Here is a 22485-nt window from a genome sequence, read left to right as displayed (position 1 = left end):
ATGGCTCAGCAGTTAAAGACACTTGTTTGCAAAGTTTGCCTGCCCAGGTTTGATTCTACAGAACCCACAGAGTCAGATGCACAAAGTGGTGCATGTGTCTGGAGTTCATTTGCAGTGGGCAAGGCCCTGCTATGCCCATGCTCTTTCTGTTTGTCTGTCTCTCTCTCTCTCATACACACAAATAAATAAGTAAAAATATTTTCTAAAAGACACAGTGAAAAATGCAAATATCTACATTATACTCAAAAGATGTTTTTTTTAAAGCACCATAAAACCACAAAAAAAGACATTATCTTCAAAGAAGCAATACTAAGTTTACAGTTGACTTATGAACAGAATAATGGATCCCACAAGACAATGTGGTCAACTTTAATTGCTTAAGGAAAGTAATTGCTGATTCTATCTTGTAAACCCATCCTTCATAACTGAAGAGAAAATAAAAACAAAAAGATGTCCTTCAAAGCAGAAGAAAATAACCTCAGATGGAAATATAGGGAGGGTTAACCACACATAAGAAAGCATATCTATGTAGGCATTTATAAATTACTGTTGACTACAAAAATGGTTGTAATGTCCTTATTAGTATAAAATATACGTGGAACTAGGCCATATGGTAAGAACATAGCAGTCATGAGGGCTAGGTCGTTTAAAAGGTCTAGTTGTATTAGAGCCATAGTAAAGAAAGATAAATTGTATAATTCTGTGTGATAGTCTGAATATTATGCTCCCAAAGGTGCACATGTTGAAACTCCAACCCCCACGGTGATGGTACTAAAAGGTTGAGTCATTGGGAGGTAAGCAGAGTATAAGGCTATAGCAAGGCTATAGCCCTCATGAATGGCGCTAGCGTCCTTATAACAGTGACCTGCGGGATAGGGACGCAGCTAAAAAGCACCACATGTGAGGCCTGAACATGGAACCTGCTGCACTTTGACCTCAAGTTGTGAGAGGAATTCTGTTCTTCATAAACTCCATAGTTTATGTGATACCAGATTGTTGTTATAGCAGCCTGAACAGACCAACACATTCTGCAACATGGAGATACACTGCAGTCTCTTGAGACTTATAGCTACTGCTGTAGCAGGCCTAGCAGAAAGGAAGACAATCCAAAGAGATACTTGTGCCCTTTGAAAAGAATGAACAAGTTGGTAAAACTTTAGCAGGACTGATTTTTTTTTTAAAGGTAAGGGGCACATATTCGCAACAATAGCAATACAAAATACAACAAAAGGACCAAATAATTCTGTGCTGATTGGTTTGGATAAAATGGCCTGTTTAAAAAATACAACTTACCAAAGCTGACAGGAGCACGCACAGAAAGCAGGATGATTTCAGGGCTGGGAGGATGGCTCTATGCATCCCGTGCTTATGATGCATCTGTGCGTGCATAAAGCTTGGAGCCACTGGACTTTTGCTTACAGTTGGTAGGTAGATATTCTTTCATTTTATATTTTAAATATAAATTCTAAATATTAGATACCTTTAATATTTTATTATTCATTTTCAAGTACAGTGAGAGAAGAGACAGAGAGAAAGAGAGAGAGATGGCGGAGGGGGTGCAGCAGGGCATCTAGCCACCACAAATGAACTCCAGATGCATGCACCATTTTGTGCATCTGGCTTTATGTGGGTACTAAGGAATCAAACCTAGGTTGTTTAGCTTTGCAGGCAAGGACCTTAACCACTAAGCCATCTCTCCAGCCTCTTACATATATATTTTTTAATATTTTAAATCATTTCATGCATATGAAATTAACTCCAAGACATCCAAAATAGCAAGCTTCTAGATATGCCAATAAGAACCAGCCTGGAGATCCACCATCCAGCTTTTCCCTGGCCACCCTACAGTTAACCATGTTCATATTCTGACTCAATGGATATTCTGCTTCTAAAATTACAGCCAACCAGCCAAGTTTCTCAGCAAAAGAAATTTCGAACATTTTGACTTTTCAGCAAAAGAAATTTAGAAAAGGGCTATTCAGATGTGTAATCATTTTAATATTTTATTTATTTATTTGAGAAAGAGAGTGAGAAAGAGGCAGAGAGAGGGAACGGTCAAGAGAGGGAGAGGCAGATAGAGAGAATGGGTGCACCAGGGCATCCAGCCACCACAAACCAGATCCAGATGCATGCACCACCTTGTGAAGCTGGCTTACGTGGATCCTGGGGAATTGAACCAGGGTCCTTTGGCTTTGTAGACAAGCACCTTAACTGCTAAGCCATCTATCCAACCCTCCAATCATTTTAATATGTGTGAAAATTCTTCTGGGAGATAAGTGTGGACAGCTGCCACAATAAAGGTCATCTTGCTATTTCCATCAAGCAGAAAGTGCTAGTAAGCACACGTACCACCCATCCCCTAGTTCAGTTCTGCACCTGACCTCGCTCACAGGAGCTGCCAAGGAAAGCCACCCTCCTCTCCTATCATGCTTTTCCACCACAGAGTACGAGGCAGGTAGCAGCATGTCAAAACTTCTCTGGAGAGAGGGATTGCTACATTTGGTTTTGTTTTGTTTTGATTTTTCTATAGCACCATTCGGGTACTCTCTATTAAGGACTGAGTCTTGCTCCACTCCTAACCAATGGCCTCCACTGAGGATGCCGCCCCATATGGTCACCTTCAAGTCTCCAGGGGCTCTGAGAAGCCCAGGCATGCATGCAGACCAGCACACTTGTTTCGTCTACAACAGCTGAAAGGGAGCAAGATGGGCTGAGCAGACAAGGACCGGCTGTACTTTGGTACAGCAGGCCTCGTGGGAGCCACATAATTGATATAAACATATTGTGGTGAGGCACCTCTCCAGCTCTGTTTATTTTGTACATAAACCTAGCCATTAGATTCAACAAACATTTATTAGACATCTGTGCTGTATCAGACTATGCCCAAGGCCAAGGGCAATAAGACTTTTACAGCTTTGTAATTCCCAAAGCCCAGTTCACCTGCCTCATCTCGGCCAATGCTGTGAAATGAAGCTGTGAGCACAGCGCTGCCTCTGCGCTTTACAAATGGGGGGGGGGGGGAGAACCCGAAAGGGTGTCACTTACTTACGTGCTCGCAGATAATACAAGGAAGTTCTGGGACCAAAGTTCAGGGATTTTATTCTTTCTTTAATGCTTTATCTTACCACATCACTGTTTCTTGTTTCTTTCTTTCTTTTTTTGTTTTTCAAGGTAGGGTCTCACTCTAGCTCAGGATGACCTAGAATTCACTATGTAGTCTCAAGGTGGCCTCGAACTCTCAGCAATCCTCCTACCTCTGCCTCCCTGAGTGCTGAGATTAAAGGCGTGTGCCACCATGCCCAGCAACTGTTTCTTTCTTTCTTTCTTTTTTAATATTCTATTTATTTATTTGGGGGAGGAGCAGGTAAAAGAGAAAGAAAGAGAATGGGTGTGCCAAGGCATCCAGCCACTGCAAACGAACTCCAGACACATGCACCACCTTGTTCATCTAGTTTACATGGGTCCTGGGGAATTGAACCTGAGTCCTTTGGCTTTGCAGACAAGTGCCTTAATAACCACTAGGCTACCTCTCCAGCCCCGCCATTTCTTTACATTGCCATTTGACATTTAGTTAGGAGGCTTTCTGACCCTTGGTACAAGAGAGAGATACCATTTTGCTTTTAGTATTTTTAATGGTAAATGTCAGGGAGAAGAATCATAAGATTCATGCTATCATTGCTTCATTCTCTTGTTTTTTTTTTTTCTTTTGGTTGTTTGAAGTAGGGTCTTGCTGTAGTCCAGTCTGACCTGGAATTCAGTATTTAGTCTCAGGGTGGCCTTGAACTCACAGCGATCCTCCTTCCTTCTACCTGTGTCTTCTGAGTGCTGGGATTAAAGGCATGTGCCACCACACCTGGCTTTTCTTTGCTTTTTTCTTTGTGAGACAGGATCTTGTGTAGCCCAGGCTGGCCTTGAATTACTGACTCTACCTCCCAGTGTTAGGATCATAAGCATATATCATCAGCCTGACATCCCTACTTAATCATAAGAGATCACTTTCTATCTCTGACCATTTAATTATTTCTCCAAATGTAAATTTCTACAATGTTTATTTATTTTCATAGAGAGAGAAGGAGAATATGAGAATAGGTAGGTACACTAGGGCCTCTTTCCCCTGCAAACAAACTCCAGATGCATGTGGCACTTTGTGCCTCTGGTCTTGTGTGGGTCCTGAAGAATTGAACTGAGATGGCAGGCTTTGCAAGCAAGCAAGTGCCTTTAGTCCCTGAGCCATATCCCCAGCCCCCAAATTATATTTTTAGTTGTATACCATTCACTTTGTTGAGTCAGATATTTTCTTAACAATTGTGCTTATATGGCAACATTTTGTCTCAAGCATTTTGGCTCTTAGTCATATACTACTTGCAATTGCATTATATATTGCTTTATATCCTATATTTATTTCTAATCATACTACAAATTCCTAGAAGAGAAGAACCATATTATGGCTCTGGGAGTGGGGCCAAGGCTAACAATATTTGTTGAATGGAATTTAAATTATGGCTGACCCTGCTACTCCCTAAATGGGAATCATTAGAGCTAATAGTTAAGCATGAAACCAGAGTAAGAAAAACCTCGGTAAGAGATCTGGCTGTAGCTCTAATCTTGGACCAGCAACTTATGCCAGCTAAGCCCCATGACCCTCATTAGGAAGCGGGGATGCTAGTAGCCATGTCTTCGAATCTTTGTATGGATTAAATGAGAAGCCTGGCATACAGTGCGAGTGTTACCCAGACCTCAAGACCATGCACAACTATTACCACCACTTCCTGTGATCTTTCCAGAAGTCCTTCTTCTCCTGCACTAATGTGATGCTTTATTCAATATTTCAAACTGCAAGGCCAGAGATCCGCAGCAAATTATCCACCGAGCACCCACCCACCACAAAAGCCTGCACTTGCTGAAAGTAACTGATGAAGCACTTGTGGTAGTGCTGGCTGGATAATCGAGAGAGGTTTTCTCTCTCAATTTTATCTTACTTCATTTCATGTTAATATTGGTGAATAATGGTTGCTTCAAATTAGGTATTACTTGAGTAATCTTATCTGTCCTTATAAAGTTATAACAAATTAATTAATACCACAAGAAATCAAAATTTAAAAGGACATAAAGCAGGAGGCGGAATGTTTCATACCACTCTCTAAACTGAGATTGTTAAATTGTTATCTAGATTTATCACAGAGATAGAGTTAACCCCAGTTTTGAGCCTATAACAGTATTTAGGAATTCAATTAGATGAACCCTTCAGGCTTATAATGAGCAAAATGTAAATGAGAGCTGCAACCGTCTATGCACAAAATCTTGATACTTAGGTGCAGGGTTGCAGCACGATGAGTTTTCAGAAGTGTCTCATCCCTAAGGCTGAGAACTCTGGAACATTAAAGAAAAATGGCATAGCAATACACTCCTATTCTCCCACCATTCAGAAGGCATAGGCAGGAAGATTGTGAGCTGGAGACCAGCCTGGGCTACACAGCAACAAAGAAAAAGGATAGGGTGGCGGGGGGGGGGAGGAAAAAGAAGAAGAAAAAGTCTGTTTTTTTCTGCCACTGAATAATTGTGGTGAAAAAAAAATCATTCTTTTGCAAACTTCTCTGGTTTCTCATGTCAATGGAGTTCTTCTTGAAGCAGAAACTATAATTTGTCAGTGAAATTATGAATGACATTCTCTGATTCTTTTAAAAAATATTTTATTTTTACTTATTTGAGAGAGAGAGAGAAAGAGTGACAGGGAGACAGGGAGAGAGGGAGAGAGGGAGAGAGAACGGGTATTCCTGGGCCTCAAGCTGCTGCAAACAAACTCCAGAAACATGTGCCATCTGGGGAATGAACTTGGGTCCCTTGGCTTTGCAGGCAAGCACCTTAACTGCTAAGATATCTCTCCATCCCCCATTCTGATTTTTTACATGTTTTCTCTATCTTCTAATTTTCTACAATAAGCACATGGTAGTTTTAGAATTAGGGGGGGAAAGTCCTTAATGATTATTTTTATTTCTCATTGAAAAAATGGCAATGTGGGACAGAGGAACATGTGACCTTTCCAAAGGCTGGCTTATAGATGTGCCTTGGGAGAGGACTCAGCTGCTTAGAGTAAATTTCAACCAAGGATGTTGAATGTTGAACGTGGGAAAGTAGACTAACAATCAAGAGAAAAATCTTTTCTATTGTATACCTTACCTTAGACACACCTGAGTGGCTATTACAGATTTTATGCATCACTGTAACTCTCACCCTCAAGAGCAGTGCCTGGGACATAGTAGGTGCTTTGTAAATATTTGCAATATTCATGACTGTAGTGCCAAGGTGGGACAACAAATGCTCCCCCAACATACCGCACAGGGGACACCTTATGTCCTGCCCGAGATGCTGGTTGTGGTCTAGGAGACAGCAATACGTGATTATTAAGTAGAAATCATCAGACTAGAGAGATGGGCTCGGTGGCTAAGTGCACTTCCTGTATAAGCATGAGGGCCTGAAGCTGCTCCCTACCTCTAAGCAGAGTTTGAATTTCCAGTTCCCATGCAAACAGCTGGGCATGGCCACAATCCTGCAATCCCAGTTCCACAGAGGGGAGCAGAGACCAGGGAATCTCCCGGGCTCACAAAACACAGCAAGCTGTACTGTCAGTTAGAGACTCAGGTTCAAATAAAAATGGGTAGTGGCCAGGGATGTGGTTTAATTGGTAGAGTGCTTGCCTGGCATGTGCAAAGCCCTGAGTTCAGTCCCCCAGCATTACCTTAACAGAGCAGAGTGGTGTACATCTGTAATCCCAGCGCTCAGGAGGTAAAGGCTGGATGATTAGAAATTCAAATAAACATGGGTAGGAGAACAATGGCAACAAGGGATGGAAAGACAGCTCAGCAGTTAAGGCACTTGCTTGCAAAGCCTCACAATCTGGGTTTGATTCTCTAGTACTCATGTAAAGCCAGATACACAAAGGGGCGCATGTGTCTGGAAACCCTGGTGCACCCATTCTCTCTTTGTGTTTCTCTTCTCCTTCTCTGCTTATAATTAAATAATATTAAAGAAAGAACAATAGCAAGGGTCACCTGGCATTCAGATTCTGCCACCACAGTCAAGTGCCCTACCTCTGTGCAGGGCACATACATGTGTATACAACACACACACACACACACACACACACACACACACACACAACAAAAACTACTTCAAAAAAGTAAAAATCACAGTCATACATAAACAAAATGCATAGTGACTTCAAAATCAGAACTGTTCACTCCATTTTTCTTATCACAAAAGTGTTGCAGTATAATAGAATATATAGATAAGGAAAGAAAAGAAATATACAGGAATATACTTTTTTTTTCCTAAAATTTATTTATTTGAGAGCAACAGACACAGAGAGAAAGACAGAAAGAGGGAGAGAGAGAGAGAATGGGCGCACCAGGGCTTCCAGCCTCTGCAAACGAACTCCAGACGCGTGCGCCCCCTTGTGCATCTGGCTAACGTGGGACCTGGGGAACCGAGCCTCGAACTGGGATCCTTAGGCTTCACAGGCAAGCGCTTAACCGCTAGGCCATCTCTCCAGCCCAGGAATATACTTCTTGCTTAAATTTTTTTTTAAATTTATATGTGTGTGTGTGTATGCATACACACTCATGCTAGGGCCTCTTGCCACTGCAAAGGTGCATACACCATCTTTTTACATCCAGCTTTACATGAGTGCTGAGTAATTGAACCCAGGCTGGCAGGCTTTACAAGCAAGCACTTTTAACTGCTAAGCCACCTCCCTAGCTCCAGGAATACACTCTTTCCAATGCTCTATGCCTACCATGTACTTGATATACCTGTGTAGATATATACTTCTTTTTACAAGAATTAGAATTGTGCCATTTTCCAAATTTTTGCTATCATTAAATATTATCCTTTCATGTTATTTTAAATAATAATGAAGCAGGACTTCTTAAATTCTTCCCACCCATGATTCCTTTTTGCCTGAGAAATTTTTATGTGATGCCAGATATATGGGTATATAAAATAGGAATACAGATGAAGCACATACGGATGATAAATCATAAAGAATTTATTTTAAAGCAATTCTTTTTTGTTTATTTTTATTTATTTATTTGAGAGCAACAGACCAAGAAAGAGGCAGATAGAGAGAGAAAGAGAATGGGCGAGCAGGGCCTCCAGCCACTGAAAATGAACTCCAGACGAGTGCGCCCCCTTGTGCATCTGGCTAACATGGGTCCTGGGGAATAGAGCATGGAGCCGGAGTCCTCAGGCTTCACAGGCAAGCACTTAACCACTAAGCCATCTCTCCAGTCCTTAAGACAATTCTTTGTTATACATATAAATTTATTATTTATTAGAGACAAAAGCAAATTTGTGTCTTAATGAAATAAATATGCTTATTTTAAAATAAAGAATTAAATCTAGGACTAGAGAGATGACTTAGTGGTTAAAGCACTTGCCTAAGAAGCCTAAGGACCCATGTTTGACTCCCTAGATACCATGTAAGCTAGACACACAAAGAGATGCATGCTCAAGGTCGTGCATGCACACAAGGCCTAGGGCATGAGTCTGGAGTTTGATTGCAGTGGCTGGAGGCCCTAGCGTGCCAATTCTCTCACATTTGCTCTCTCTCATAAAAAAGAATTAAGGGGGCTGCAGAATTGGCTTAGCAGTTAAGGCACTTGCCTGCAAAGCCAAAAGACCTCAGTTTGATTCCCCAGAACAACAACAAAAAAGAATTAAATGTAGATGCTTCAGACTATATAGCATCTTCAGCTTTTCTCATATTTTATCAACATTTTTGATTTTGTAAGTCTCTAAGTCTGAGTTCACGGCTTCCCATATGTGGTAGTTTGAATAGATGGCCCCCAATATATTCAGTTCTTTATTGTTTATAGTTTGCATCTGCAGCCACCTGGCCGGAGGCAGTGTCACTGGGTGGATCTTAAGGTGTGGTGGTGGGTTTCAGATTTCAATCTAAAGATATGCAGTGTGCCTAGCTGGAGTTCCTGAAGTGTGCTGTGGCTTTTGACCTTTAGGCTTCTCTCTCTGTCTGCTTGGGCCTGTGAAGGCAGGCCAGCTTCGTCTGCCATTTATGGAACTTCCCCTGGATCTGTAAGCTTCAATAAATATCCCTTCTTCCATAACTGTGCCTGGTCTGGAAGTTCATCTCAGTGAACCTGAATCTATCTGATACACCATAATACACAGTACAAAATGGCACAAGTATGTTTAGGGGCATTTCAGAAATTCTGTCTTAATCATAAGCCAAAATTCACTTAATGAATTTTTATGAAACACAAGTGAGCATGTCCATGTGCCCATTGTGTGTATACAGGATGTGTGGTGTATGCACATGTGTGTGTCCTGTGCACTCCTGTGAGGAGAATTTCTCGTGCCTTCCTCTATTGCTCAACTTGGAAAAAGGAAGGTGCTCAGTGGATGTGGTAGTTTGAATAGATGCCCCCCAATATATTCAGTGTTTTTTAGTTTGTAGTTTGCATCTGCAGCAACCTGGCTGGAGAAGGTGTCACTGGGCAGATCTTAAGGTGTGGTGATGGGCTTGAAATTCCAGTCTAAAGATATGCAATGTGTGCCTAGCTAGAGTCCCTGAAGTGTGCTGAATGGGGCTTTTGGATTGGGGCTTTTCTCTCTCTCTGTTTGGACCTGTGAAAGTAGGGCCAGCTTCTTCTGCCATCATGGACCTTCTCCCAGATCTGTAAGCTTCAATAACTATCTCTTCCTCCATAACTCTGCCTGGTATAGAAGTTCATCTCAGTGAACCTGAAGCTGTCTGCTACAGTGTAATAAGGATGGGGGAGTGAGGACTTAAAAGAGGGTAATATGACAGCAAGCAATTTGATCAAATTACAGTATGTTCTTGTATTAAATTTTTCAATAAAAAAGTTTTTTAAAACTCTACCTACCAAATAAATAAATAATAATTGAATGCTTGATAAAGTGTCTCTCAGCTGCAAAGCACTTACCTTAAAGTGTTTTTGCTGCAAAAGCCATGACACAGACATCACTCACTGCAGAGACAGAGGAGAAGCCTGTGTACTCAGTACAATAATAAGTGAGCCAGATGAAAAATTAAACCCAGACCTGCTCTAATTGGTTAGTACTGGTTGTCTAATAGTGTTTCTGGCTTGGGCAATAGAGGACATATTGTTATCTAAAAATCAGGTTAATTCTTTTGGAATTGAAAGCAACTTCAGAAATGAACTCTTTCAGATGAGGAGTAGGCTAAGGAAGTTTTGCTCAAGACTAGATCCAAATCTCTTCAGCTTGCAATACTTGTGAGTTTTTGTAATCACACAGTGGTCTGATACTTTTACAGTTAAAGACTCTGGGTAAATGGGACTTTGGCCCCACTAATGCAATCCATACTTAAGTATAGCTGAGTCAAGTAGGTAGGGATTTCAACAGGATGATCCCAACCCCATCCAAATCTTGAAAAGGTTAGCTGGGGCTGAGAAGATGGCTCAGTGAATATGAGGACCTGAGCACAGTCAGATGCAGGAGTGTGTGTCTCTAATCCCAGTGCTCCTATGGCGGGGGGGGGGGGCAGAGACAGGAGAATCCCCCATCTCATGGGCAATTTAGCCTGGCAAATGCAGAAGCAAACAAGAAGAGGCCCTGCCTCAAACAAGGTGGGAGGTGAGGATTGACACCCAAGGTTGTTCTTGGACCTCCACACATGTGCCAAGGCATGTGCATACTTGTGCTCACATATATGAACACACACACATAAGAAGAGTTAACTGAATGAAGCCATGCATATGCTGCATGATCTAAATTGCATGAATCTATTTATGTGGCTGGTCAGAAGCAGCCAATTCCACAAAGCCGGGAAGCAGATTTGTTCTTGCAAGGGGTGGGAGATAGGATGCATTAGTCACCTTTTCCTCATTGTTGGGATCAAATACAGGACAAGGAGCTACTTAAGTGAGGGCTTATCTTGGCTACACTTTGAGGAGGTATAGCCCAACACGCCAGGGAAGGCACTGCAGCAGAAATGTGAGGTGGCTGGTTATACTGCAACCCCAACTGGGAAGCAGAGTGGGCAGAAAGTGTATCTTGGCTACAAACCCTCAAGTGAACTATTTTCTCTAGCCAGGTCTCACCTCAGGGCCTAACCTGAAGCTGTGGACAAGTGATTGAGCACATGAGCCTATTGGGGGCATTTCACATTCAAACCATAATAAAGGGGATCAGACATAACTACTTAATGGGCATTAGATAGTTGTAATAGTTGCATATTCTTGTGAATATACTGAAATACTAATACATTTTAGTACAGTCCACCAGACTGCACATTTAAAATGGTAAATTTTCTGTGATTTTTATCTCAACTGATTATTAAAAACGCAGCCTGAAATGAAGATGAGTGAGTAGAGATTACTTAGTTGTTCCATTCCCGGCTTGCAGAGGCCCTATATCACTGCAAGCCAAGTAAAAGATGCTTTGAGAGAAATAAGCCGCAAGTCAACACATGTGTCCTGGAACTGAGAGTGCATTGGAGCTGGAATCTGAGTCTTCCCAGAAAATATGTCTCCAACAAGTGAGAGACATAGGACACAGTGAAAGATCTGCTTCACAACAAACTTCAGCAGCTTACCTAAATCAGCTGGAGCTGGTCAAGAGAAGAAGAAAAGGCCACTAAAAATGGGAGCTTTTCTAGAGTTGGTAAACATCCTGTTATAAGCTGTCCACCAATGAGCTCTCCAGAGGAAGCCCCTATAAGCAAAGTTAGGGGCCTTCATGACAGTTTCCAAAGGAGATACAGTGAGGCCAGCATGTGTGTGGGTATATGTGTAGGGGGCACAACAGGTATGTCCAAATTACACTATATTCATTACTTTACCTGTTGTCCTGACCAAATAGATGACAGGGAAGAAAGGGCTTATTTTGATCGACAGTTTTGAAGGGATATATTATATCACAGTGAGAACAGCACAGCAGCAGAAGCCCAATGGTCACACTGTACACAGAGACAGGAAGCAAAGTGATAATCAGGGAGTGGTGCCAGACTCTAAAACTCAAGGCCCACTCTCAATGACCCACTTCCTCCAGCAAGGTTCTACCTTCTAAAAGTTCTGCAACCTTCCCAAACAGTGCCACTGGCTGGGCTGAATGTTCAAACACAGGAGTCTGCAGAGGACATTTTACATTCAAATCCCAACACTCTGGATCACAGAATACTTGGTAGAATCCAAAGCAATGAAGAATGTAAAAACCCTTGATAGGATAGCAAGTACTGCTAAAATACTAATTAGCAAAGTGGCTATAAATCATAAAAGTAGTGCTGCAACAAATTCTTGTCATATCTCTAATCCTTTAAGTTTTAAAATATAACCTGAGAAACTGAAAATCACAGGGCAGGAGAACCCCTGGGATTTCATCTACTCAGATCACTGCTTCTAGGCAGGAGTTCTCGCAAGTCCAGACCTAACTCTTCATGACCACAAGCTGTTTCAGCATACTAGATTGAAAACCACATCAGGTGTCAAGCAACTTCCTGTTACCCATTGGAGTCATATCAAATGGTCAAAAATACCAATAGATAATACCATGTGGAAGAGACCAGAGAAATAGCCATCTGTCCTATTTTAAACTCCCAAGAAGGCAACTCAACCATCTGTTTTGATACTTATTCCAAGTTGGAAGAAGAAACTTCTCTTTCCTATTCAATTTAAATCTTTCAAGTGGAACCCCAAGATTATTTCGACATATTCCATTTTCAAATAATTTGAAATACAGGTGTTTACCATCTAGGTTATAAGATTATATTAAGTCACAGGGTTGTGGTGAATTATAAGTGAAATAACATGTAAAACACAGAGCTCGGTGTCTGGCACATAATATGTATATACACATATGTTTTATATAATTTCTTGATCTATAGTTTTGAAGGGCTACATTATATTATGGTGAGCATAGCACAGCAGCAGGGTTTCCAATGGTCACACTGTACACAGAGACAGGAAGCAAAGTGATAAACAGGGAGTGGGGCCAGACTCTAAAACTCAAGGCCCACTCTCAATGACCTGCTTCCTCCAGCAAGGTTCCACCCGTTTGGGACAGTTGTGCAACACTATCTACCTATCTATCTATCTATATATATATATATATGCACATACATATATATTTTTATTTATTATGTAGTCATTCATATGTATTGCCATCACTGTATGTATTAGGACTCTGTCAATCCCAAATGACATAAGCATGACTCAGAATAATTTAAGCAAAAAGAAAAGAGAATGAATATAATTCAGAAGTAGGTGCAAGCTTGCAATGGCTTTCAGGTTCTCCTGGACCCAGGTCTCGAATAATGTTTGTAGAGCTTCTCATTCCCCTTTGGCCCCTCCATCTTTTAAACAAGAGCACAGGGTAACATTCAGGAGACTGGGGTGGGACAAACCAGACTTTTAACTACCTAGAACAGCTTCTCCATTAGTTATTTCACTCATCAAAATGTTACTAAAAGCTAACCAAGTGTCAAGCAGGGTTCTAGGTGCTGAGAATGAAGCAGTGACCAACACAGATAAAACTGCTGCCTTTGTGGTATTTTCCTTTGAATAGAAATGGGGTGTTATGGTTTGGATATGATTTGTGTGTGCTCCCCAAAAGTTCATGTGCTGGAAGATTATTCCTCAGTGTGATGATGTTGGAGTGATGGAACTTTTAAATGATAGAGCCCAGTGCACTGTCATTAGTTCGTGGAGGCATCACCTCTTAAGGAGTTCATGTTCCTGGAGGACAGCAGGTGCCAAAGTTCACACACATACACACATACACACACACACACAGGAACAAGCCTGGCCCCTGAACCTCTGGCATCCTGTTGTATTGTGTGTGATCTCTCCCTCTCTCACTCCTGTCATGAAGCCATCCATCATGGTGTGAGCAACCAAGGGGATTGGTGGGGTCACCAAATCTTGGATGCTTGGCCCTCCAAAATGACTAGAGTAAACCCACTGAAAATGGAAGAAATAAATGCCATGCAGCAGATAGAGAACGGAACATCAGAACAGACATTCACCAAGATCCAGCAGAAATGACTGGAGTGACCCCAGATATCCATCAGAAACAAGTGGGGAAGCTGCGTAAAATCAGTGGAGTCATGTCAAAGGTCCTGGGCAAAACGCCCTCCCCTTGGATGAGGCTTCCAATGAGCAAATCCCACTAGAAGCTTTTTATGCTTTTATAGCACGAAGTGAGTAATCTCTGCTCAAGTCTTAAGATGGCAGCACCAGACAGGCTGGGAAATGATCTACCCTTCAGCAGTTCTCAAGGGCTTGATGTTTTTAACCCCTGGAGTTTAAACATGCTGGAGTTATCCTTTTCCAGAGTCAGCTCTCAAGCTATAAAAGCACATGACACTTCACTAGTGTAACCTATTACAAAAATACCTAACTTCAGGTATTTTGTTATATTAACAGAAAATGGATTATTATGAAAATCTGTTAGAGATGAAGATTAAAAGGCTGGCTGAAAAATAAAAAAGTTACCCTCAAGTTGGGTGTGGCAGTACATGCCTTTAATCCCAGAATTTGGAAGGCAAAGGTAGGAGTTTGAGGCCACCTTGAGTCTACTTAGTGAATTCCAGGTCAGCCTGGGCTAGGGTTAGAGCCAGACCCTACCTCAGAAAAACAACAACAAAAACAACAAAAAACACACTAACCTCCACAAACAAGGTCACACTTGTTAACATTTTTGGTCAGATTTCTTGTTTCTATACTAGCAAATCCACTCCTTTCATACCTCTTCCCCTTGACATATGAGGGGACCCAAAAAATCAGGCCTTCTAATGGATAGTCTTGTTTGTGAATTTCGAGTACATATAGTTTATGTAGTACATAATAATGCGCAATATTCCTGTTATAATAACCTTCAGTTTCCATGCTTTCAAGTCACGTTAATCTTAGAGCATTTTGTATTACACTTGGAGCTTTTTCTTTTTACTTTTAGGGTTGCCTTCCATAAGGAGGTAAGTTACTTAGTAAAATACTAGAAAGCCTGGTCATTAGTCCTTTAATAAGTACTCTTTTGATTAAACTTAACTGTTTCTGGGTCAAGTACACCCTTGTAAAAATGAAGGCCCAGTCCAAGGTTCTGAGAACCCAGGAGCTGTGGCCTCCCACGAGGAAATCTGTCGCCGCTTCTCCCCTGGAAGTGAAGACTATTACTTCCATGTAATGCCTGCTGATAAAATCCCATCTTTCCCGAAAATGAAACCGACGTGAATCAAACTGCCCTCACTTGAAAGCACCTTGATTCACCGGTGCTATTTCAGATTTATCCCACAAACGGGCTAAGTTAACAATGCACACAATTCTACTCAAATCAGGCCTGGATTTAGCAGGTCTGTGCTACAATTCAATCATGGATAGTTGCCACTAAATTCGGGGTTGTCGGGAGTGTGGGGGAGTGCAGGTAGGCTGCACTGTAATCATTGTAGTTTTTAAGTAAAATGGCCAGGGGTGTGCTCCACTCCCAGTTTTTCCAGTTTAGCCTACTTTTCCTTTGTTTTCCTACCTCTTCTGCTGCGTTTAGCATCTTTTGTTGGGACCTTAATTTATTCCCTTTAATACGGATACAATGGCCAAATGAATCATTTGGCTCACTCCACTTCCATCGTTAAATCTTGGGATTCAACAAAAAAGGATTTTTTTTCCCCCCAAAAAAACATGGCTTTTTAATCGAAAATCTCATCAGCCTCATGTCCTCTAATTCAACTTTGCAAGGCCTGGTCCACCTAGCTACCTACCCCAGCCTTCCAAACCTCAGGCTCGTCCCCCTGGCCCAGGAGTAGGGACACGTCCCTCTCACAGCAATGCTGGGGCTAGTCCTCCGCCCTGGGGGCGCCGCCAGCACCGTCTCCTCCTCTCCGCTCCCCTTCCTCCCCCAAAGGGCTGAGGGGTTCTGTTTACTTTGGAAGGTTAATACCCCTATCTGGGCGCTCCCGCCGGAAGGTCTGCCCAAGTTTCCTTTCCTGCCCCTTTGGCTTTTTGACCTGGACACGGTCGCCGAGGCAGCTCTCAGAGTTTGGATGGGGACAGAACTTTTCCAGGGGAGGCTGGAGGGGTGTCCCCGAGGCGCCTTTGCGGTTCTTTACCCTCCGCCCCAAGCAAAGATGCAGGTCTCACGGGAGGAAGCGAGCTCCACGCCCCTCTTCCTCCCCGAGTGTGGGCGGAGACCCGGGACTGCTCGGGGGTACGCTCGGCGCCCCCGGGCCCTAGCCCGCGGAGCGGGGGCGGGGGGATGGAGAGGGAGGCCACCAGCGCGGGCGCGACCCTCCCTCCGGGCCGGCGGCGGCCCCGGGGTCTTCTCGGGGTCCTCACCCACGTCTGGGGCTGGGCTAAAGGCCGCAGGTGGCAGAAGGGGCCGGGGATGAGCCCCCCACTCCGCCGCCGCGAGGCTCCGGGGCGCGGGAGGAGGATGGCGGGAGCGACCGCCTCTCCGATTGGCCGCCGCGCCCCTCGGCCGGCCGGGCGCCCCGCCGCGCCTTCCCGCCGCCGTCCCCGCGGGAGGGAGGACGCGCAGGGGCGGGACCGGCCTCCCCGTCCCCGCTCCCTCCCGACCCCCGGCGCGGCGCGCGGCGGAGGGGGCGGGGGATAAAAGGCGCGCGGCGGCGCGGGAACCCCCGGGCCCTGCAGCCTCCCGAGCGCCGAGAGGCGGGGCCGGGTCCCACCCGCTGCCCGCACCCCCGCCCTGCTCCTCGGACCCGGCAGCGGGCGCGGGGCGCCCCACGCGCGGGCACACGGCGGCCGCGGCGGTACCTGCAACCGTGTCTCGGCGAGGGAAGAAGAGCCCGGGAGAGCCGCCGGCCGGCCTCCGAGCGACCGCGCTGCTGCGCCCCCGGCTGCCGCCGCCGCCGCCGCCGCCAGAAACTCCCCAAAGTTGAGAGCCGGCGAGAGGCTGCCGCCCGCCGGGAGCAGGAGGGAAAGGAACTCGGGGACGCGGGAGGGACGGGCACGGGCAGACTCACGGAGCCGCAGACCCTGCCGTCGACAGCCTCTCCCCGGAGCCCGCCGGGAGGCTTCCCAGCGCTGTGAGTTGTTTGCTAGACCGATGGATTATCAAGTATTTCCGTTTAATTGTTTATAGGATGCGTTTGTGTATTTTCGTGTCTGTGAAGGGGGTTAACGCAGGATGCACCCTTTAAAAAAAAAACAACTGAGTTTCTGACGGCGACAAGGTTGTATTGAGAAAATGGGCCTCTAAAAGCCCATAAACACGAGTGACCTAGGGGAAAAATGCATTTAGCAGGTTTTTTTGTTTTTTGTTTTTTAAACCAGCATAGAGCTCCCCTGTGAGAAATTTAAAAGTTATTGGAAAGAAAGTAAATATAACATGACTAATAGGGGTTAACTTGTGGTAGTTAACTTATGCTTTTCAACCCCTTTTTAAATTCTTGTTTACCAGATTGGCTGGTGGGGAGGCTGAGCTGGTGAAAAGGCGCCTGGAAGAGACTCAGAGGCGACCATAATGTCTTTACGGCTGCACACACTGCCCACCCTGCCTGGAGCTGCCAGACCGGGCTGCAGAGAGCTGCTGTATTTGCTGGTGATCACGGTGACCGTGGGCCCCGGCTCCTCGGGGGTGTGCCCCACGGCTTGCATCTGTGCCACCGATATTGTCAGTTGCACCAACAAAAACCTGTCCAAGGTACCTGGCAGCCTTTTCAGGCTCATTAAAAGACTGGATCTGAGTTATAACAGAATTGGACTTTTAGATTCCGAGTGGATCCCAGTCTCATTTGTCAAGCTGAACACACTAATCGTTCGCCACAACAACATCACCAGCATTTCCACGGGCAGCTTTTCCACGACTCCAAATTTGAAGTGTCTTGACTTGTCATCTAATAAGCTGAAGTCTGTGAAAAGTGCGGTGTTCCAAGAGTTGAAGGTTCTGGAAGTGCTCCTGCTTTACAACAACCACATTTCCTACCTGGATCCTTCAGCGTTTGGAGGGCTTGCCCATTTGCAAAAACTCTACTTAAGTGGAAACTTTCTTACGCAGTTTCCTATGGATTTGTATATTGGACGGTTCAAGCTAGCAGAACTGATGTTTTTAGATGTTTCTTATAATCGGATCCCTTCCATGCCAATGCACCATCTAAATTTAGTGCCAGGAAAACAGCTGAGAGGCATCTACCTGCACGGAAATCCGTTTGTCTGCGACTGTTCCCTGTACTCATTGTTGATCTTTTGGTATCGTAGGCACTTTAGCTCAGTGATGGATTTTAAGAACGATTACACCTGTCGCCTGTGGTCTGACTCCAGGCACTCCCATCAGCTGCTCCTGCTCCAGGATAGCTTTATGAACTGTTCTGACAGTGTCATCAACGGTTCCTTCCGTGCCCTTGGCTTTATTCATGAGGCTCAAGTTGGGGAACGACTAATGGTCCACTGTGACAGTAAGACTGGTAATGGAAATACCGATTTCGTCTGGGTTGGTCCTGATAACAGACTGCTGGAGCCCGACAGAGAAGTGGAAAACTTTCGTGTGTTTTACAATGGAAGTCTGGTTATAGAAAGCCCTCGTTTTGAGGACGCTGGAGTTTATTCTTGTATTGCCATGAATAGGCAGCGCCTATTAAATGAAACTGTGGATGTCACAATAAATGTCAGCAACTTCACAGTCAACAGATCCCATGCGCACGAGGCGTTTAACACAGCTTTCACCACTCTAGCTGCTTGTGTGGCGAGCATAGTGTTGGTCCTTCTGTATCTCTATCTGACGCCATGCCCCTGCAAGTGTAAAGCCAAGAGACAGAAAAATATGATAAACCAAAGCAATGCCCATTCGTCCATTCTCAGCCCTGGCCCCACTGGTGATGCCTCCGCTGATGAACGGAAGGCAGGTAAAAGAGTGGTGTTTCTGGAGCCCCTGAAGGACACTGCTGCAGCAGGGCAGAATGGGAAAGTCAGGCTCTTTCCCAGCGAGACCGTGATAGCTGAGGGCATCTTAAAGTCCACCCGGGTGAAATCTGACTCGGACTCAGTCAATTCCGTGTTCTCTGATACACCCTTCGTGGCACCCACCTAATTGTGTGCCTGTGTTTGTGTGGTGTCATAATTTAATCTCCATATTTAACTTTGGCCCATAAAATAAATAGCAGGGCAGGAATTAGATTGTTTTATTTTTTGAAATAAAGCCAGATGATATCTTAAGAAGGTTGATAGGGAATGGGATCAAGCCATTGGTTCCCCGGTGTGTTAGAGAAGGAAGGGTTGTGTTGGAAAGTTCTGAGTTGTAGATAACAATCGCTCTGTCTTCTTTCTCACTGATACTTCAGAGCTGCCCAAAGATCATAGGACTGAGAAAAACAAACTATCTATTAGAGTTCTTTACAAATAGACTGCTAAATTATAAAGACCAAGGTTGAATTATTTTTAAAGGAAAGCATTGGTGTACTATTCCATTTTAAAAAGATGTAGAAGGAAGAACAGTTATTTAAAAACATTAGAGTTCTTTACAAATAGACTGCTAACTTATAAATACCAAAGTTGAATTATTTTTAAAGGAAAGCATTGGTGTACTATTCCATTTTAAAAAGATGTAGAAGGAAGAGCAGTTATTTAAAAATGTAAAGTTAGATCTGGGAGTTTTTTTTTTTTTTTTTTTTTTTTTGAGTTCAAATCACTTCAGACCAGAGTAAACAAACTCCACACTGATAAAAATTTACTGAATAATACTGTGTCCTACACAGTAGTCTGAACAGTGGCAGAAAGGCTCTCTGGTTTGACTGTCTTCCTTCTGTTCTGTGTATTCCCTCCATTCTGTATCCTGGTACAAAAGATCTCATTGAAAATTTGAAGTCTTCATTACTTGTTGCCAAGAATATATAGCAAGACCAAAATGTCTGCCTACTTGTAGCACAGTAATATTTGTCCATATGCTTGTACACACGCAAATCTCAAGTTACATGAACTACTAAGTCGACCCGAGTGTACTGTGCTTTGGACATCTAAATTAATGTAAACATGTGCTCCGTGACTTAGTGTTTTACTTGCTATTTACAGATGTAAATCTAAGATGTTTAATGTGATCTGATTATGCTTTTTTTTGTAAATCACCATCTAAAAGAAATGCCTCAAAAATTCTTGTCATTACATTCGTTTATCTCAGTGAGAGTAAAAAGCTTTAATGTGTTTTAGATTCCTGTTTTTCTGTTTTATTTTTATTTCTTTATTTGAGAGAGAGAGTGAGTGAGGCAGATTGAGAAAGAGAATGGGCACATCAGGACCTCTCCATCCACTGCAAACAAACTCCAGACGCACACATCACTTTGTGCACCTCTTTACATGGGTCCTGGGGAGTCGAACCTGGGTCTTTTGGTTTTGCAGGCAAGCACCTTAACCACTGAGCCATCTCTTTAGCCCTTTGATGTGTTTTAAACAAATTTCTACTTTCTGTATTATAATTTACTCTGATTCCATTATGCATGCCAACCAGGTTGAGAAGACACTTAAATTCCATTGGTGCAACAAGTGAGAGCCCCAGAGATTGCTTTATTATTTCTGGATCTACCAGGAGGTAATCAAATGCCCTCTTTGACCTAAAATGAAGGGTTCAGAACAAATGATGTTTAAAGTTCCTTCCCATAATAGACTCTGTGATTTCCTAGTAATCTGAGCCCCAGCACAGACTCACCGGGGCCTTCTGCATCTATTCCATACGCACAGGGAGCACAGGGACGGGATTAGGATGGACTAGCATAGATTGAACAGCTCAGAGCTGCTCCTGATCACATGATCTGGTTTCTCCCCCATTCTTAGGCATAATGCAGGCTCACAGAAACTTGGTTGGTTGTCACTAAGGCTAAATAGTGAATTAGTGACAGGAATAGAAGAAAACCTGGGCACAGCATTCTCCTTGGAGATGATAAGAGGTCCAAAAGAAGGACTACCTTGAACATCCATGGGCATGGAGAAGCAACCAAGAAGTTAGGCACAAGCATGATTGGTACAAAGGAGAAAAAAGGTTGCATTTTCTTAGGGTAAGAAAAAAGTTCAAAGATGGGAATGGGCAAAAGTGACACCGATTGCAGAGAGAAGTAGATAATAAAAGAAGGTGGACCTCTGGCATTGGCAGTGGTGGCTTAAACTGTTACTAATAATAGTGGATATATGCAGACAATTCCCTAAGTGCCCTCCTCTGTTCTCTTTGGGCTCTGTGTGGCAGACTGGTCAGCAGGGGGTTGAAGAGAAAGTGGTCAGGAAGTGCCCCTTAGGAAAGAACCACTGCTTTTAGTATCACTGGACATTGTCTTGATTGTGTGGTGTTTAAAATGTCTGCCTGGTTCTTGAGCACTGGCCTCACCCTTTAGGCAGATGTTACAAGCAAGCATTCTGTTCTATTAACTAGAAGGGATGTATGGTCTGTAAGACCATGGGAATCATCATCTGTCTTCCTTCAGATTTAGAGAAACCCAGCTGAAGAGATGCTTTGATTGGTGTGTCTGAACAGAGAGAAAAAAAATTAAACCATTAAAGTGGTTGGGCATTGGGAAGGGCATACCCAGGGGTATGAACACACTGACTTTGGGATGTGAGGGAGCCAGTACCACCCCTTGGCAAGGAAACTTTAGAGAGGGTTCCTGCTTGCATTTTCTCTGGATGAGATCTCAGGTCTTTCTTCTAGCCCTTGATTCTGGGGCAGTGTTTGGAGTGGGGTGGTCAGAGTGTAGTCATGGAGACTAAAGATAGGATGCACAGTGATAGAAACCAAGATCCTTATCAAAATCAAAAGAAAACCCTGAATATTCAAAATATCTAGAGCAAAAATAGGAAATAAAAATGGCACTAAAGAACATGGAATTGCATGTTGGTAATGTGGAATTCTAACTGATTAGGCATGACACTTTTAGGAGGATCCTGAGCTCATGTCTTTTAAATATAGGAACAAAATTAATGTGTACTTTATAAAGTTACTTCACTCAATACTTTTACATAATTTTTCTTCCAAGCAATAAGCTGGATTTATGTAACTGGGTTTTTCTTTTAAACCACTCAATATTTTTTATTATACTTTGGAGACAGGTGGAGACTCATTGAGGACATCACACAATCACAGATGTGACATTTTCCCATAGTGGAGGTTACAGGTCTACTATGGTCTGTATGGTTATCAAATAATTATAAGAACTGTGAGTTAGAAATGTTAAATACACTTTGAAGATTGACATTCTGAGAGAATGGCCTAAAGATTTTCATATGTATCTCAGTTTCAGCCCAGCATTTTTTTTTTTCTAATGTAGGGTCTCGCTCTAGCTCAGGCTGACCTGGAATTCATGATGTAGTCTCAGGGTAGCCTCGAACTCATGGCAATCCTCCTACCTCTGCCTCCTGAGTTCTGGGATTAAAGGCATGTGCCACCATGCCCGGCTCTGCCCTAGCATTTAAAAAATATATCTTAAAATGTAAAAATATATTTATTTTTAGCTTTGTTTGAAGAAGCACAGAAAAACAGTTTTATTTTCTAAACCTTTGTCTC

At 43.4% G+C, this 22485-nt stretch overlaps 2 protein-coding genes across 4 annotated transcripts in view; one reads left to right on the top strand and one right to left on the bottom strand.

Annotated features, from left to right (window-relative positions):
* The window catches only part of Pced1b (PC-esterase domain containing 1B), a 191853-nt gene extending 174774 nt beyond the window's left edge, over nt 1-17079 (bottom strand). Inside the window, exon 1 of one of the 3 annotated variants that reach the window (XM_045153226.1) lies at nt 16973-17079. The gene's annotated coding sequence lies outside the window, so the exon portion shown is untranslated. Of the gene's footprint in view, nt 1-16763; nt 16872-16972 lie in introns of those variants that run through there. The other 2 variants (XM_045153225.1, XR_006637776.1) reach the window with 2 other exon arrangements.
* On the top strand, nt 16878-20146 carry Amigo2 (adhesion molecule with Ig like domain 2). Its single transcript, XM_004668541.2, has 2 exons — nt 16878-17035; nt 17410-20146. The coding sequence occupies exon 2, from the start codon at nt 17473-17475 to the stop codon at nt 19033-19035; it is 1563 nt and encodes a 520-aa protein (XP_004668598.1). The 5' UTR covers nt 16878-17035; nt 17410-17472; the 3' UTR covers nt 19036-20146.
* The last annotated feature ends 2339 nt before the right edge of the window (nt 20147-22485 follow it).

This window comes from Jaculus jaculus, chromosome 6 (assembly GCF_020740685.1).
Source record: "Jaculus jaculus isolate mJacJac1 chromosome 6, mJacJac1.mat.Y.cur, whole genome shotgun sequence".
NCBI classification, from domain to species: domain Eukaryota; kingdom Metazoa; phylum Chordata; class Mammalia; order Rodentia; family Dipodidae; genus Jaculus; species Jaculus jaculus.
Note: the sequence above shows the minus strand (reverse complement) of the source record. Positions and strands in the feature narration are given on the sequence as shown.

What these genes read in the sequence shown, in the direction of transcription:
- Amigo2 (XM_004668541.2), top strand. Translation starts at nt 17,473, where the DNA reads ATGTCTTTACGGCTGCACACACTGCCCACCCTGCCTGGAGCTGCCAGA.